Genomic DNA, 14,478 nt, shown 5'->3' with positions numbered 1-14,478 from the left:
CGGGGCCTCCCCGCCGTAGGGTCTGGGGACGGTGGGGGTTGTTGTGGCCGCCATCTTGGGTTCCGCGGTAGCGGTGGCGGCCGTAGGGTGCCGCGTCGGGGAGTGGCTCTTCCCTCCTGCTCCCCCCCTCCCGCCCCGCTCGGTGGCAGTGGCTCCTCCCACCGGGGGGGTGGCGGGACGGCGGTGGCACCTACGGCTATGGCGGCTACAACTGCTAATCCCGGTGAGGAGACGGAGGACCGGGGCTCCTCGAGGGGAGGAGGGGCTGACGGGGTTGGCAACTAAGGTGGACCCTGGGCTGAGGGGCCGTCGTGGGAGCTGAGGGCACGGGGACGCGTGGTGGGCCGGGAGGGGGTCCTGGGGGGGATGGGATTGACCTGGGGGAGGGGCCCGACCCTGGGGACTTGGCGGAGACTCGAGGTGGAGAGGGAGGCAGCGGGCGGGGGTTGGGGGTCCCGTACCCCGAGTTCTGTTGGGGCTGGTGTTCGGTAGGGTCCGCCTTCAACCCTCTGTCCACGGGAGCTGCTGGACGCCAAATAGCTGGGTAGAGGGGCTCGGTTTATTTAAAAGTAGTTTAGACTCATGAACACTGGACCACGTTGCTGTTTATCTGAGGTGGTGCTTTCTAACGTTTAGCTTGAAAATTGAAGTTAAGAATATTTGGGTATGTTCGCACGGTTTCTGTAGACTGTACCCTGCCCCCCACCGCACCCCACCCCACCCACCCCACCGCGCCACGGGCTATCCTTGGAAACTCGCGTTTACGTCTTAGAGGTGCCTCGTAGTGTCTTCAGCTGCTGGGGCGGAGGTTTGTGAAATAAATGGTTTGAGGTTCAGGGCAGCCCTTAACAGCAAGCATTCAACAACCCCCGTTTAAATGCTGTTAGGTGCGGGTCGCAGCGTTTCCCACTCTGACAGGAAAGTTCCGTTCCAAGCCATTGCTCAGTGAACATCTCTTCCAAAGGGGGAGCTTGGACATTGGAGAAAGAGATGGAGCGAGGTGGAGTGCATCTGGTCTAGACAGATCAGGTCTTCAAATTCCTAGTCCCAGGCCTCTTTCCACTATATTACAGTTACTTACCCATAGGAAGTGTTTCATTTTAGGGATCCTAGTTTACCTGGGCCATTTTCTTGCAAAATGAAATCCCTTCTTAGAAATCTCTACCTCTAATAGACTTAAGAGGTGGGGATGAATTTCTTGAAAATACAGCATGGAAGGGATTCAGTGCTGTTCCCACGCTGCAGTTTAAATCGGGTTTCTTTCATGCCTGCAAAGTCAGTATTATTTTGCAATATCCAGGTTTTGCTATAATAGTTGAATCACTGTGAAATTTACTCTTGCCTACCACATTTCTGGGAATAGAACTGCTTAAAGCAGTTATTTTGTCACATGCCAATATCATATTTTTAAATCTTTTAAGGTTTTTTTTTTTGTTTTTTTCTTGTAGAGGAAAAGAAGATAAAATTCCATTGTAGGAAGTGCTTAGTGGTGTAATCAAATCGGAAAGATGCTATTATTATAGCCTTATAGTAAAATAACCTAATTCCTTTCTGGGGAGTAAAGAAACAAGATTTTAAATCGATAACATATTGCAAAATACTTATATAATCCTAGTCAAGTTGCAAAGCATTTCTGTTATCAAGACGTTGCCTGGGTAAACAAGTTCAGTGCATATGTCCGAAATTTTTCCCCCCCCCTAGGAGTGTGGGTGGGGTTGCTTTATTTTGTTGTATGTGTGTGTGTGGTTCTTTTAACCGTAACCGGAATGACAATCACTTGACCACATTTTCATTAGCTGATTAATATCAGCTTAAATCTGTAAGCAAAAAATATTGTACATGTGTTGAATCCTTGCTAATGAAACAGTTGATTTTGTTGATTGACAGTCCACTTCTGCAATTCTTAGGTTTATTTTTTGATGTTGAAAAATTCTTCAAACTCTTCCAAGTTATTGATCTCATGTTCAGCACATTATAATTAAATTAGAAAATGTATTTTTTTCCTTCATTTCTTTTGCTACTTTATATCAAAAGAAAGATCATAGATGCACTGTGGACTTTTAGTAGCCTGTTGCTTTTTGGGAAATGAGGACCATGAAAGGAGGGACACAAGATGGAAATGTACTGTGCTCGGTGAAAAAAAAAATAGTTTTCAGGTCAGAATTCTTTGTCACATGGTCAAATCTTTTCTTAGAGCCATTTTAGGGACTAGCGACATCATACCTATTTCTTTGAGTTTTTTCTACTTTTTTTGCTGGTGGTTATTTCCCTACAGTTTATGTTCTGTCTTTACATATGTCTGCAAAGGGCTTTTGTATTAACTGTTCTCTCTAAGCTTCATTTAAGTTAATTCTTAGCATTAATAATAATGCTTGATCATTTTAATTGTACTTGGAGTATGATTTAGGGCAGTGATGGCGAACCTTTTGAGCTCGATGTGTCAGCATTTTGAAAAACCCTAACTTAACTCTGGTGCCGTGTCACATATAGAAATTTTTTGATATTTGCAACCATAGTAAAACAAAGACATATTTTTGATATTTATTTTATATATTTAAATGCCATTTAACAAAGAAAAATCAACCAAAAAAATGAGTTCGCGTGTCAGAGGTGACACATGTCATAGGTTCGCCATCACTGATTTAGGGACTCTTGGTGGCCCTTCAGTATCTTGCAGGGGACCTGGTTTCTTTGCATCTTCACTGTCTTAACATGATGCTGGATCAAGAGAAATAGTAAGAAACGGTTTATACTATACTCTCTAATAAGAATTATGCTCGCCCTATGGTTTGGCTTAGTGGATAGAGCATCGGCCTGTGGACTGAAGGGTTCCGGGTTTGATTCCAAAGGCACATGCCCAGGTTGTGGGCTCGATCCCCTGTGGGGGTGTGCCGGAGGCAGCCAATCAATGATTCTCTCCCATCATTGATGTTTCTATCTCTTCTCTGAAATCAATAAAAATATATTTTAAAAAAGAGTTATGGTGAAGTGATAGTTCTAATATTATGATGGCTTTTTTTCTACATGAATTGATAATTCTTTATATTCTTTTATTTTTTACTAATTTTACTTTCATTGGTAAATAGGAGTGGGTGGGTATGGCCCATGAAGTCTTAGGCTGTATTTTTCTTGTCAATAGAATACTAACAATTTTTAGGAACACTTTTTTTAAAAAAATATATTTTATTGATTTTTTACAGAGAGGAAGGGAGAGAGACAGAGAGTCAGAAACATCGATGAGAGAGAAACACCGATCAGCTGCCTTCTGCACATCTCCTACTGGGGATGTGCCCGCAACCCAGGTACATGCCCTTGACCGGAATTGAACCTGGGACCTTTCATTCCGCAGGCCGACGCTCTATCCACTGAGCCAAACCGGTTTCGGCAGGAACACTTTTAAAATTGCATGTGTGATTGACTAAGGTGCTGGTAGGGAAGAGAGTTGGCATTTGATTTACAATTCAGTATTCAAACAAAAGATGTGAATGAGTTTGTAGGAGTATAGGTTTTTCCTCCCTTAATTCTGGTATTCTCTTTAGTAGAGTTCTTTTTTTGTGCTACCATTAGTACCATTTATTGTGGATGGAGAATGTGGTAGAAGGCAAAGGAAAGAATACTGTTAGGGTTTGTAAGGCTGACATTTAGGAAAAAATGTCCTTTTCACATAATTTTTGCCTACATAAATTACAGTTTCAAAAGCATCAATTAACAATTTATGCAGTGTAAAATTAAGATGCCAAGATACTCTTTTATTATATTCTATTACAAAACACTTTTGAAAAATTACTAATTTACTAATTGAAATATAATTAACATTTTTGAAAAAGAACCTTAATCTGCATTCTTTTTATACTATTAGATTTGTGGCATCAACCTGAATCTTCTCCATTTTCTTAGAAATTAAGAAGTAAATACTTCTGCTTTCTTGCGACTCTAGTTTTGTTGTTGTTTTGAAATAGTGGTCTCTCAGCTTAGTTTTTCAAATTCCAAACCTACCCTTCTATCAGCCCAACGAATGAAACTAATATGTTGTCTTATGGTTGTTTTGTGAAATTTTTTTGTGGTTTTCTGCTATGGATCACTATCTTATAATGCAATAACAATAGGAATTTCCACAGCAGTTGATCTTCAAAAACTAAATTGCAAAACTCGAAACAAACCCTTTTTAAAATTATTTTACTTAGGCCATGACGTCTTATGGGTATTTAATTTCAAAACTAGTAAAATTTGAACTAAGCTTTCTTATTTAAAAGACATCTTTAGTTGAATAATCTTTAACATACTCTTTTTTTGTGCTCACCAATGTTACCTCATATCTATTTCCCTTCTTTATCTTTCATGATGATCACAGTTTTGTATTCTTTTATTTATTTATCTAGTTATCACATCTTTTTTGCATAAAATATTTTGCATGTAATATTTAAAATAGCCATATCTAAATGTTAAAACATCTATATGTTTAATATTATTTTAATCATAATTATCCATGCATATATTTAACAACTGTTCTACATGATTGTTGCAAAAACAGCAGTCTTCTACTCCCTTCTCTCAATTCCTTCCCAGTAACAACCATTTTTATATCTTTTAACCAAATTTTTTGTTTAATTAAATGTCCCTGAAGTAAGACTCCAGTTTTCAAACTGAAGGAGCCAGACCAGTGAATGAAAACAAATCACATCAAGGCATATTATCATGAAATTGCAGCATCAGATGCAAAGAGCATCCTATAAGCTCCAGAGAGGGGGGGGGGGGGGAAATCGGTCGGTTCAAAAGGTTCAGGAATCATCTTGGTCTTGTTTCTCAGTGATCACACAGGAAGTAGAAGACAATGAAGCAATGGCTTCAAAATTCTGAGGCAAAATAATATCCAACTTAGAATTCCCTATCTAGGCAAACTATCAAGTAGTGAAATAGAAGAAAGGTATTTTCATACATACATCCAAGGTCTCCCTTACACTCTTTTTCAGGAACTCACTAGACTCTAATGACTAGAGGATGTGCTTCTCCAGTAGGAGAGAGTCAACCAAGAAAGAAGAAACTGAGTACAGGAAAGAGGCAGGACCTTCGGAGAAAAGAAGCACTCATTTTACATACGTTGCAGTTAGTTTCCCAGTTTTCAGTTTGACCATCACTTTCATCTTTGCTCAGTGTTCTCCAGACTGGAGGACCTCTGGTTTACATTCTCCAGAGAATAAATCAGTCTTTTGACAGGGTGAAGGAGGGGCAGTTTTTCTAGAAGGAACCAGGGAGGGAGAGGATCTGTGAATCTACCTGCTGCTTAAACAGAAGTTGAACCAATCCTTTTAATTTTGGCTTTTATTCATCCTGCACACCCCCACACCCCCACTCCCTCATCCCATACTCCCATTAGTCACCAGTTCCTAGACTTTGGGGGATTTCACCATGCAAATTAGGTTTTGTTTTCTGCTTTTTTCCTTGCTGGCTTAGGAGTGAGTTCTTGTGGGTCTACCAAGGAAGTTGTTTCCAGTTTTCAAAAATTTATTGTTCCTTTCTCCCTCCCACATTTCTATCCATGTGGTTTTACATTGTATAAAATTGTTTTTCTCATATATATGTATATATTTGGGGGGTTGGGTGGGAGAAAGTAAAAGTAGATGTATACATTTAATCCACTACTCTTACTAAGTTGCATAGTTTTACAATTTTAGAGGTTCCTTTACCTTTTCATTCTGCTATCATACTAATTTAGGCCTTTATCACCTCATTTTTTATTAGTCGAATTCATCTTTCTACTTCTGTTACTTCAAACTTTAAATTTATCAGATTAATCTTTTAAATTATATTTTCTTATCACTCTGACTTAATGGTGTATTATATCTTTCAGTTGTTGAATCAGATCTAAGATTTTATCATGGCATTCAAAGCCTTCTCACAGTTGGGTAGCACTTGACATCTTATTTTTTTCTCCCAAATATAGACTCTAGGCTCTTTGTAGGCCTGTTTTCCCTATAGCTCTTCAAAGATATTTGCTCTGCATGTCTTTTTGTCTATGTGGACTGTCTCCTTTACTTTTTTGAGGCCCTGCTTGACCTACCTTTTAAAACTTCCTGACTGGCTCCTGCCTGCCTGTTTCTTTTGGGTTTTCCTTCCTATTGAGGACCTTCTCTGCACTAGGGACTATGCCAGACCTTAATTTAAACCATGCCAGAGCCATCTTTTCTTTCTCTAAATTCTTCTAACTATTAGGTCCTATGTAAACCTATTACTAAAAGTAGGAACTTTATTTTTTTTAATGGGAACATTTTGCTTTTTCTTAGGAAAGTTATTTATACTGGCTATTTAAAACTTACAGGATGAAATAGAAAAGTAAACTTATAAATTAGTAAAAATTTGAAGGATTGCCAAAACCCAGTGCTAGTGGAGGTATGGATAATTTGTTACTGATGAGGCTCTTAATTGGTATAACCTTCTTGGAGGGTAATGGGCTCCTTTAGTCATTCAGAAATTTGTTAGTATGGGAATACTACTGGCATCTGTGCATACACGAGACTATTCATCGAAACATTTATGATAGTGTCAGGAGCTATGATCAATTAGCTTACAATTCTTAGGAATTACTTGTCTAAAGAAGGCCTGATGTCTTCATAGAAGATGTTTTTTGTTTGTTTGTTAATCCTGACCTGAGGATATTTTTTCCATTGATTTTTAGAGAGAGTGGAAGGGAGGGGGAGAGACAGAAACATCAGTATGAGAGAGACACATCAATTGGTTAAATCCTTCACACTCCCCCACTGGGGCTGGGGATTGAGCCTGCAACTGAGGTACGTGCCCTTGACTGGAATTGAAGTCGGAACCCTTCAGTCCACTAAGCCAAACTGGCTAGGGTGACTTATGTTCTTTATTATTTCCTTCCTTATGCTTGCTTTGCATTTGTGTTGTTCTTTTTCTAGATTCTTGAGGTAGAAACTTAGGTGGTTGATTTGACTTTTTCTCTTTTCCAATATATGCATTTTAGTGCTATAAAATTTCCTCTGAGTACAGCTTTTGCTGTGTGCCACAAATTTTGCTAACTTGTATTTTCATTTTAGTTCAGTGTATTTTTATTTCCTTTGAAACTTCCTCTTTGATTCATTTATTGTTTAGAAGTGTGTTTAGTGTCCGTGTGTATGGAGACTTTCCTTTTATTTTTTTGTTACTGATATCTAGTGTGATTCCATTGTAGTTGGAGAACTATAATCTATGATTTCAGATCTTTTAAATTTGTTGTTTGTTTAATGGCTTAAAATGTGGTCTATCTTGCCACTTGAAAAGAATGTGTATGTGTTGTTGAGTGGAGTATTTCTATAAATATTAATTACCTAATGTTAATGTTGTTGAGATCTATATCTTTGCTGATTTGTCTCTCTAATTCCATCAATTTTTTAAAAATATGTTTTTATTGATTTTTAGAGAGAAAGGAAAGGAGAGGAAGAGAGGAGAGAGAGAGATAGAAACATCGATGAGAAACACTGATTGCTGCCTCCTGCAAGCCCCCTCTTGGGAATAGAGCCCAAAACCCGGGCACGTGCCCTGACTGCGAATCGAACCAGTCTTGACCTTTTGGTCCATGAATCGACGCTCAACTACTAAGAGGCATAGTTGAAGTCTCCAACTATAATTATTTTCTCCTTTCTTTCCTGTCAGTTTTTATATAACATATTTTTCAGCTCTTTTGGTTGGTGTGTATACACCAGTTGTCTTCTTGGTGGATTGAACCTTTATTATATAATGTCCTGCTTTGTCTCTGGCAATTTTATTTGCTCTAGAGTTTGCTTTATCTGATTATTATTAATATAGCCACTCTTGCTTTCCTTTGATTAATGTTTACATGATATATCTTTTTCCATTCTTTTACTTTCAACCTGCCTCTACTGTTATATTTGAAACAAATTTCTTGTAGACAGCATATAGTTGGATTATGTTTTGGTTTTTTTAAAAATGTATTTTATTGATTTTTTACAGAGAGGAAGGGAGAGAGATAGAGAATTAGAAACATCGACGAGAGAGAAACATCGATCAGCTGCCTCCTGCACATCTCCCACTGGGGATATGCCCGCAACCCAGGCACATGCCCTTGACCAGAATCGAACCTGGGACCCTTGAGTCCGCAGGCCGACGCTCTATCCACTGAGCCCAACCGGTTTCAGCGGATTATGTTTTTTAATTTACTCTGCCTATCTCTCTATTGTAGATTGGCATTTAGACCATATACATTTAATAACATTATTTAGGCCATTAACATTTAATAAAATTACTGGTATGTTTGGGCTTAAGTCTGCCATTTTATGTTTTGGTTTGGTCTTTGTTTCTGTCTTTGTTTCTTTATTTTCTTTTTTTTTGCCTTCATGTAAATTATTTGAATATTTTTTTTAGAATTCTATTTTGATTCTATGTTTGTTAGTGTATCTTCTTGTATTTTTTTTTCTTATAAATGTTGTAGTGCCTATTGCATTATATAAACATAACTTGTTCAGTCTATTGGTGGCTTCATTATTTTACCAGTTTGAGTAAAGTGTTGAAATCTTAACCTTTCTTTACATTCCTTTACCCTCTCCATTTATAATTTCATTGTATTAAGTATTTTCCCTGTATACATTTAGAAACAGCATTGTAGTTTTTGTTTGAACTATCAAACATAATTAGAAAACTCAAAAGGAGTTTATTGGTTTTATCTATATTATTGCATACTGTGTTCTTTCTTAATGTTCCAAAATTCCTTCTTTTGTAATTTCCTTTCTGTTTAGAGAATTTTGTTTAGCCATTCTTTTTTAGGGTAGGTCTGATGACAAATTTTTCTTAGTTTTCCATCATCAGAGAATGTGGGTTTTCCTTTCATTCTAAATGATGTTTTCACTGGGTATAGAATTCTAGGTTGGCAGTTCTTTTTTTTTCAGAACCTAAAATAATGTTGTATTTTCTTTTAGCTTTCCTATTTTTGATGAAAGATATGAATTGTTTTATATTTGAATTGTTTTTCCTCTATAACTAAGGTGTCATCTTTCTCTAGCTACTTAAAAAGTTTTCTTTGTCTTTTGGCTTTAGAAATTTATTTATAATGTGTATTGGAATGGATTTCTTTAGGTTTATCCTTTAGAGGTTTACTCAACTGCTTGAATCTGTAGGTTACATCTCTTGCCAAATTTAGGAAGCTTCAGATGTTATTGTTCAGCCTTACCTTTTTCTATTTTCTTTCCAGGGCTCTATAATGACAAAATATGTCTTTTGTTATAGTTACATAGATCCCTGAGACCCTGTTAATTTGTTTTTCTGTTTATTCCCCTTCACTCCCAGTCTATTTTATTTCAACAAGCACTGTGTTAGTGCTTGTTGAAGCGTTTTAGTCATGGCTGCTTTTAAAATCTTTGTCTGATACTGCTAACATCTGTGTCATATTATTGTTGGCATCTATTGCTTGTTATTTTTCATTCAATTTGAGATCATCTTGGTTCTTGGTATGATAAATAATTTTTTAAAAATTGAAGCCTAGATATATATTTTTATAAAAAATTAATAAGTGGATATTTTTGTGTTAATGTTATTTGATATTGGATCTTATTTAAACCTGTTTTAGCTGGCTTTCACTAGCACCACATTGGGGCTGGGTGATGAGAAGTGCTGTCTTGTTATTGTGAGGTGGAAATAGAATTCCAGGTTCCCTACTAAACCTTGTTGACACCTGAAGTGGAGGCTTCTTGTTACTGCTGGATGGGGATGGAAGTTACATCTCCTCACATCGTCTCCACTGACACTGTATGGGACAGGTTTTCATTTCCAGAGTTCCAAGACCCTACTTGTCTCTGACACCATTTCAGGCCTCTGTTACAGCCTCACAAGGATGGATGTTTTGCCTCCCTACTCAGGATGTTTGCTGGCAGGGTGCAACTGAGGTCCCGCTTTTCCTCTGGTGTTTGGCTGGGGAAGAGATTGTTATCTAAGAACTTTCTGTCTTGGTAAACTGCCCATTTCTTGGTCCTGTGGCTCGAAAGAGCAGGCTTTTGGGGCAGCTATTTGTAGTCTGTACCCCTTCGTGTCACCAGGTTGCTGAATTTTTCAGCCCTGTGTCTGGGATATATGAGGCACCAAGAAAACCCAGGGGAACTTATCAACCTATCATTCTTCAATCATGTGGTATTAGCTCATCTGCCTTTTCTTCACCTTTCAGAGTATTCTTATGTTTGTTTTATAGATGATGTTCAGACTTTTAGTTGTATTTAGCAGGATGAATAAGGAAAAGTACATGTATTCCATTGCCATGGGAGCAGAAATAAGTATGTGACATTTAATAAGAAAATTTTGTAAAATAAATTAATGGGGAATGGAGGACTTTCCTATGATAATTTAAAATGTACTTTAAAGCTGTTGTAGTCAAAAGTGCTGGGTGTTGATACAAGAGCAGGAAAATATATTAATGTAGAATAGAAGTATAGAAAGATCAATTACCTATAGATACTTAAAGTTTAATAAAGGAATCACTTCAGGTAAGTAAGGAAAGGATGGGCTATTCAGCAAATGATGTTGGAATAGCTATCCATTTGGAAGAATACAGTAGAGTCCTATTTTATGTTAGGTAGGCATATGGTAATAAATTCCAGATGGATTGAAAATCTAAATATGGCCCTGGCCTGTATAACTCAGTTAGTTGGAGTGTTGTCTGTTCACCAGAAGGGCCCGGGTTTGATTCCTGGTTAGGATACATACCTAGGTTTTGGGTTCGATCCCTTGTTGGGGTATGTGCTGAAGGTGGCCAGTTGATGTGTCTCTCTCGCATTGATTTTTCTCTCTCTTTCCCTTCCCCTTTATTTCTAAAATCGATTTTTAAAAAATCTAAATGTGAAAAACAAAACTATAAGGAAATACGGAAATTATCTGGAGGTTTTGGGGAGCTTTCCTAAGCAAGACAAAAATCCAGGAATTATTTGGGAAAAATATTGATAAATTTAACAACATAAAAGTGTAAAATGTGTATAGTTATTTGTAATATATAATGGACAAATGATTCAGTATCTTTTACATGCTGATCTTATAAATTTATTAGAAAAAGTACATATTCAGCATACACATATTAAAGGTATGAAGAGTCAACTCATTGATTTTTGATAACTAATAAATATAAAAAGAAATAATGCAAGTTAAAGCAAAGGGATTTTTATTGACTTTATTGGGGTGACCTTGGTTAATAAAATTATAGGTTTCAGATGTGATAATGTACTATTTTTATCTACCAGAATTGGTAAAATTAAAAAGTATAATATGCAGTACTGATGAAGGAAATAGGTACTCTTTTATCCTGTTCGTGGGAGCATAAATTGTAACAACCTTTTTGGAATGTAATTTAGCAATATCTATCAAAATTTTAAATGCTTATATAGTTGGACACAGTGAATTCCATCTCTAGGAATCTAAAATAGCAAAAGAGAATTTCAAGTTGTATATTTAAATGTCCTTGGAGCATTATTTATAATAGTAAAAGTAAAAAACTTATAATAATAAATAGAATAGTAACATATCCTATATAATAATACCCTAATATGCAAATCGACCAAACAGCGGAAGGGCCAGTGACTATGACGCGCACTGACCACCAGGGGACAGATGCTCAACGCAGGAACTATCCCCTGGTGGTCAGTGCGCTCCCACAGGGGGTGCACCACTCAGCCAGAAGCTGGGCTAACATCTGGCGAGTGCAGCGGTGGTGACAGGAGCCTCTCTGGCCTCCCCTGCAGGCAGGTGGTAAGGACTGAGGAGTCCCAGACTGCGAGAGCCCAGGACTGCAAGAGGGATGTCCGACTGCTGGCTTGGGCCCGATCCCCAGGGGATCGGGCCCAAGCCAGCAGGTGGACATCCCCCAAGGTGTCCCAGACTTCAAGAGGGACCTCTCCTCCCCACAGAACACGAATGTCATGTACTGGGCCTCTAGTAGTTATATAATTGAAATTATAAAAATGAATGAGGTATATATGTGTGTGATTGTGTTTGTGTACGAATATTCATGACGTATATTTTTTTAAAAAGCAAGTTGCAGATCAGGATTCCATTTTCATTAAAAAATGTGCCTATTTTTTATTAGAGATATAGGTATATATAATCTAAGCGAAAAATAAAAGATGAGTTTAACTGATAACAGTGGTTCTTTCTGGGAAATGAGATTGAATCGGAAGGAGGGGGGGGGCAATAAAAGATGCAGGAAAGGGACTTAGAGTTTTACCCTATATAATTTTTTGAGTATTGGTAGGTGATATTTATTTTTGGGTTTTCTGTATTTTTAAAAAAGTATTGATTTTTTTACAGGAAGGAAGGGAGAGGGATAGAGAGTTAGAAACATCGATGAGAGAGAAACATTGATCAGCTGCCTCCTGCACACCCCCTACTGGGAATGTGCCTGCAACCAAGGTACATGCCCTTGACTGGAATTGAACCTGGGACCCCTGAGTCCACAGGCCAACGCTCTATCCACTGAGCCAAACCGGTTTCGGCAGGGCTGTATTTTTTAATAAAATAAAATAAAATAAAATAAAATAGCTAAGTTATATATACTTGTTGCATGAATGCGATGTATAAACCAATTTGTGTATATGTTTAGATTAATATTATGTAACAATTAGAAGTTTTTAAAAGTGAAGTCAGCAGAATATATATAGTGCTTTCTCTTCCAAACTGGGAAATCTTTTACTAGTGTAAGAATTCAAGAAGAGCAATCTGGACATGAACATTGTGTTTTCTAGCAAAATACTGTGATTTTTATCTATAACTTAGCCTTTCTTCTGGCCAACTTGATCATGATGGTGAACAGTGATGGTAATTATAAGCAAGGACCATCTTTTTAAAATGTGTATTTCCGTTTTTCACTGATAGAAATGACATCAGATGTACCATCACTGGGTCCAGCCATTGCCTCTGGAAACCCTGGGCCTGGGATTCAAGGTGGAGGAGCCATTGTACAGAGACCTATTAAGCGGCGACCAGGGTAAGTTTGGGGTAAATTATGTCATGAATGTCTCTCCTAATAACCAGCCTGACTTACTTAATAGCTGAACCCTCTTGACTATTCCTAACCCTTTCACTTCAACTGGTTACTTACTGCACTCCTCTTAAGTAACTTTTTAAAAAATATATATTTATTTTTATTGATTTCAGAGAGGAAGGGAAAGGGATAGAGCGATAGAAACATCAATGATGAGAGAGAATGATTGATTGGCTGCCTCCTGCACGCCCCCTACTGAGGATCGAGCCTACAACCCGGACATGTGCTCTTGACTGGAATCCAACCCGGGACCCCTCAGTCTGCAGGTTGACGCTCTGTCCATTGAGCCAAATCGGCTAGGCGGGGAAGTAACTCTTTTTAGTCCCTGGATTTTTTAATGTTTATTTTATTATTTTTTAAATTGATTTTTATTTATTTTTGTTAATCCTCACCCAAGGATATTTTTTTCATTGATTTTTAGAGAGGGTGAAAGAGAGGGAGGAAGGGTGGGAGGGAGGAAGGAAGGGGGGGGGAAGAGAGAGAGAGAGAGAGAGAGAGAGAGAGAGAGAGACATCCATGTGAGGAAGAAACATGAATTGGTTGCCTTCTGCATGTGCCCCTGTAGACTGACCCTACAACCCAGGTATGTGCCATTGACTGGGAATTGAACCTGCCACCCATAGGTCTGTGGGCTGACGCTCTAACCACTTAGCATGTGGGCCATGGCTGAATTTTTAAAATATACAATTGGTGTCTTTGTCTATTTATCTTTCTAGCTATCTATTATTTTTTTAATCCTCACCTGAGGATATTTTTTCCATTACTTTTCAGAGAGAGTGGCAGGGAACCTTCCACGACCCTTTGGTTCCTGGGATGACACTCTAACCATTGAGCAACTGATCAGGGCTTGTCTAAGTTTCCTATAAGCAGTTTTTTAAAACCAAAAATTTCTGCAGTATAAAGGACTATGACTGTTACTGAGAAAACTTTTACTGCTTTCATTAAACTTTGTGTCTGCATTCTCAAAATGTTTTTGGTAGGCTCTCTACTTTCATGAATTTAGAGAATGCTGAACCCTAGAATATTTCTTCTCTAAGTTATTAATATGATTTTTGTGTGTGTGTATTTGTTTTTTTTATTTTATTTCAGAAAGAAAGAGAGAGGGAGAGAGATAGAAACATAGATGAGAGAGAATCATTGATTGGCTGCCTTCTGCACACTCCTTACTGGGGTATCGAACCCGCAATCTGGGCATGTGCCCTTGACCAGGATGGAACCCGGGACCCTTCAGTGTGTAGGCCAATGCTGTATCCACTGAGCCAAACCAGCTATGGCTGATATGTTTCTTGATTTGGAATGCAGAATCTATTTAGTTCCAAAAGTATTTATGAAATGCCTGATTAGCATAAGGCATTAGGCTGATTGCTAGTAGGATATGGAGGTAAATAAGACACAGTCCTTGCCTTTAAGTTGCTTATGAACATAATCAACTGAAAGGGATCATGATTACATAC

General features: G+C 38.0%; 1 protein-coding gene across 2 annotated transcripts in view; it reads left to right on the top strand.

The window, feature by feature from the left end:
• The first annotated feature begins 42 nt into the window (after positions 1 to 42).
• ARNT (aryl hydrocarbon receptor nuclear translocator) overlaps positions 43 to 14,478 on the top strand; it is a 61,532-nt gene continuing 47,096 nt past the window's right edge. Inside the window, exons 1-2 of one of the 2 annotated variants that reach the window (XM_059674051.1) lie at positions 43 to 223; positions 12,856 to 12,967. In XM_059674051.1, the coding sequence (XP_059530034.1) occupies positions 199 to 223; positions 12,856 to 12,967 (137 nt within the window). In that variant the 5' untranslated portion in view covers positions 43 to 198. Of the gene's footprint in view, positions 224 to 12,855; positions 12,968 to 14,478 lie in introns of those variants that run through there. The other variant, XM_059674052.1, reaches the window with a different exon arrangement.

Source organism: Myotis daubentonii, chromosome 18 (assembly GCF_963259705.1).
Source record: "Myotis daubentonii chromosome 18, mMyoDau2.1, whole genome shotgun sequence".
NCBI classification, from domain to species: Eukaryota; Metazoa; Chordata; class Mammalia; order Chiroptera; family Vespertilionidae; genus Myotis; species Myotis daubentonii.
Note: the sequence above shows the minus strand (reverse complement) of the source record. Positions and strands in the feature narration are given on the sequence as shown.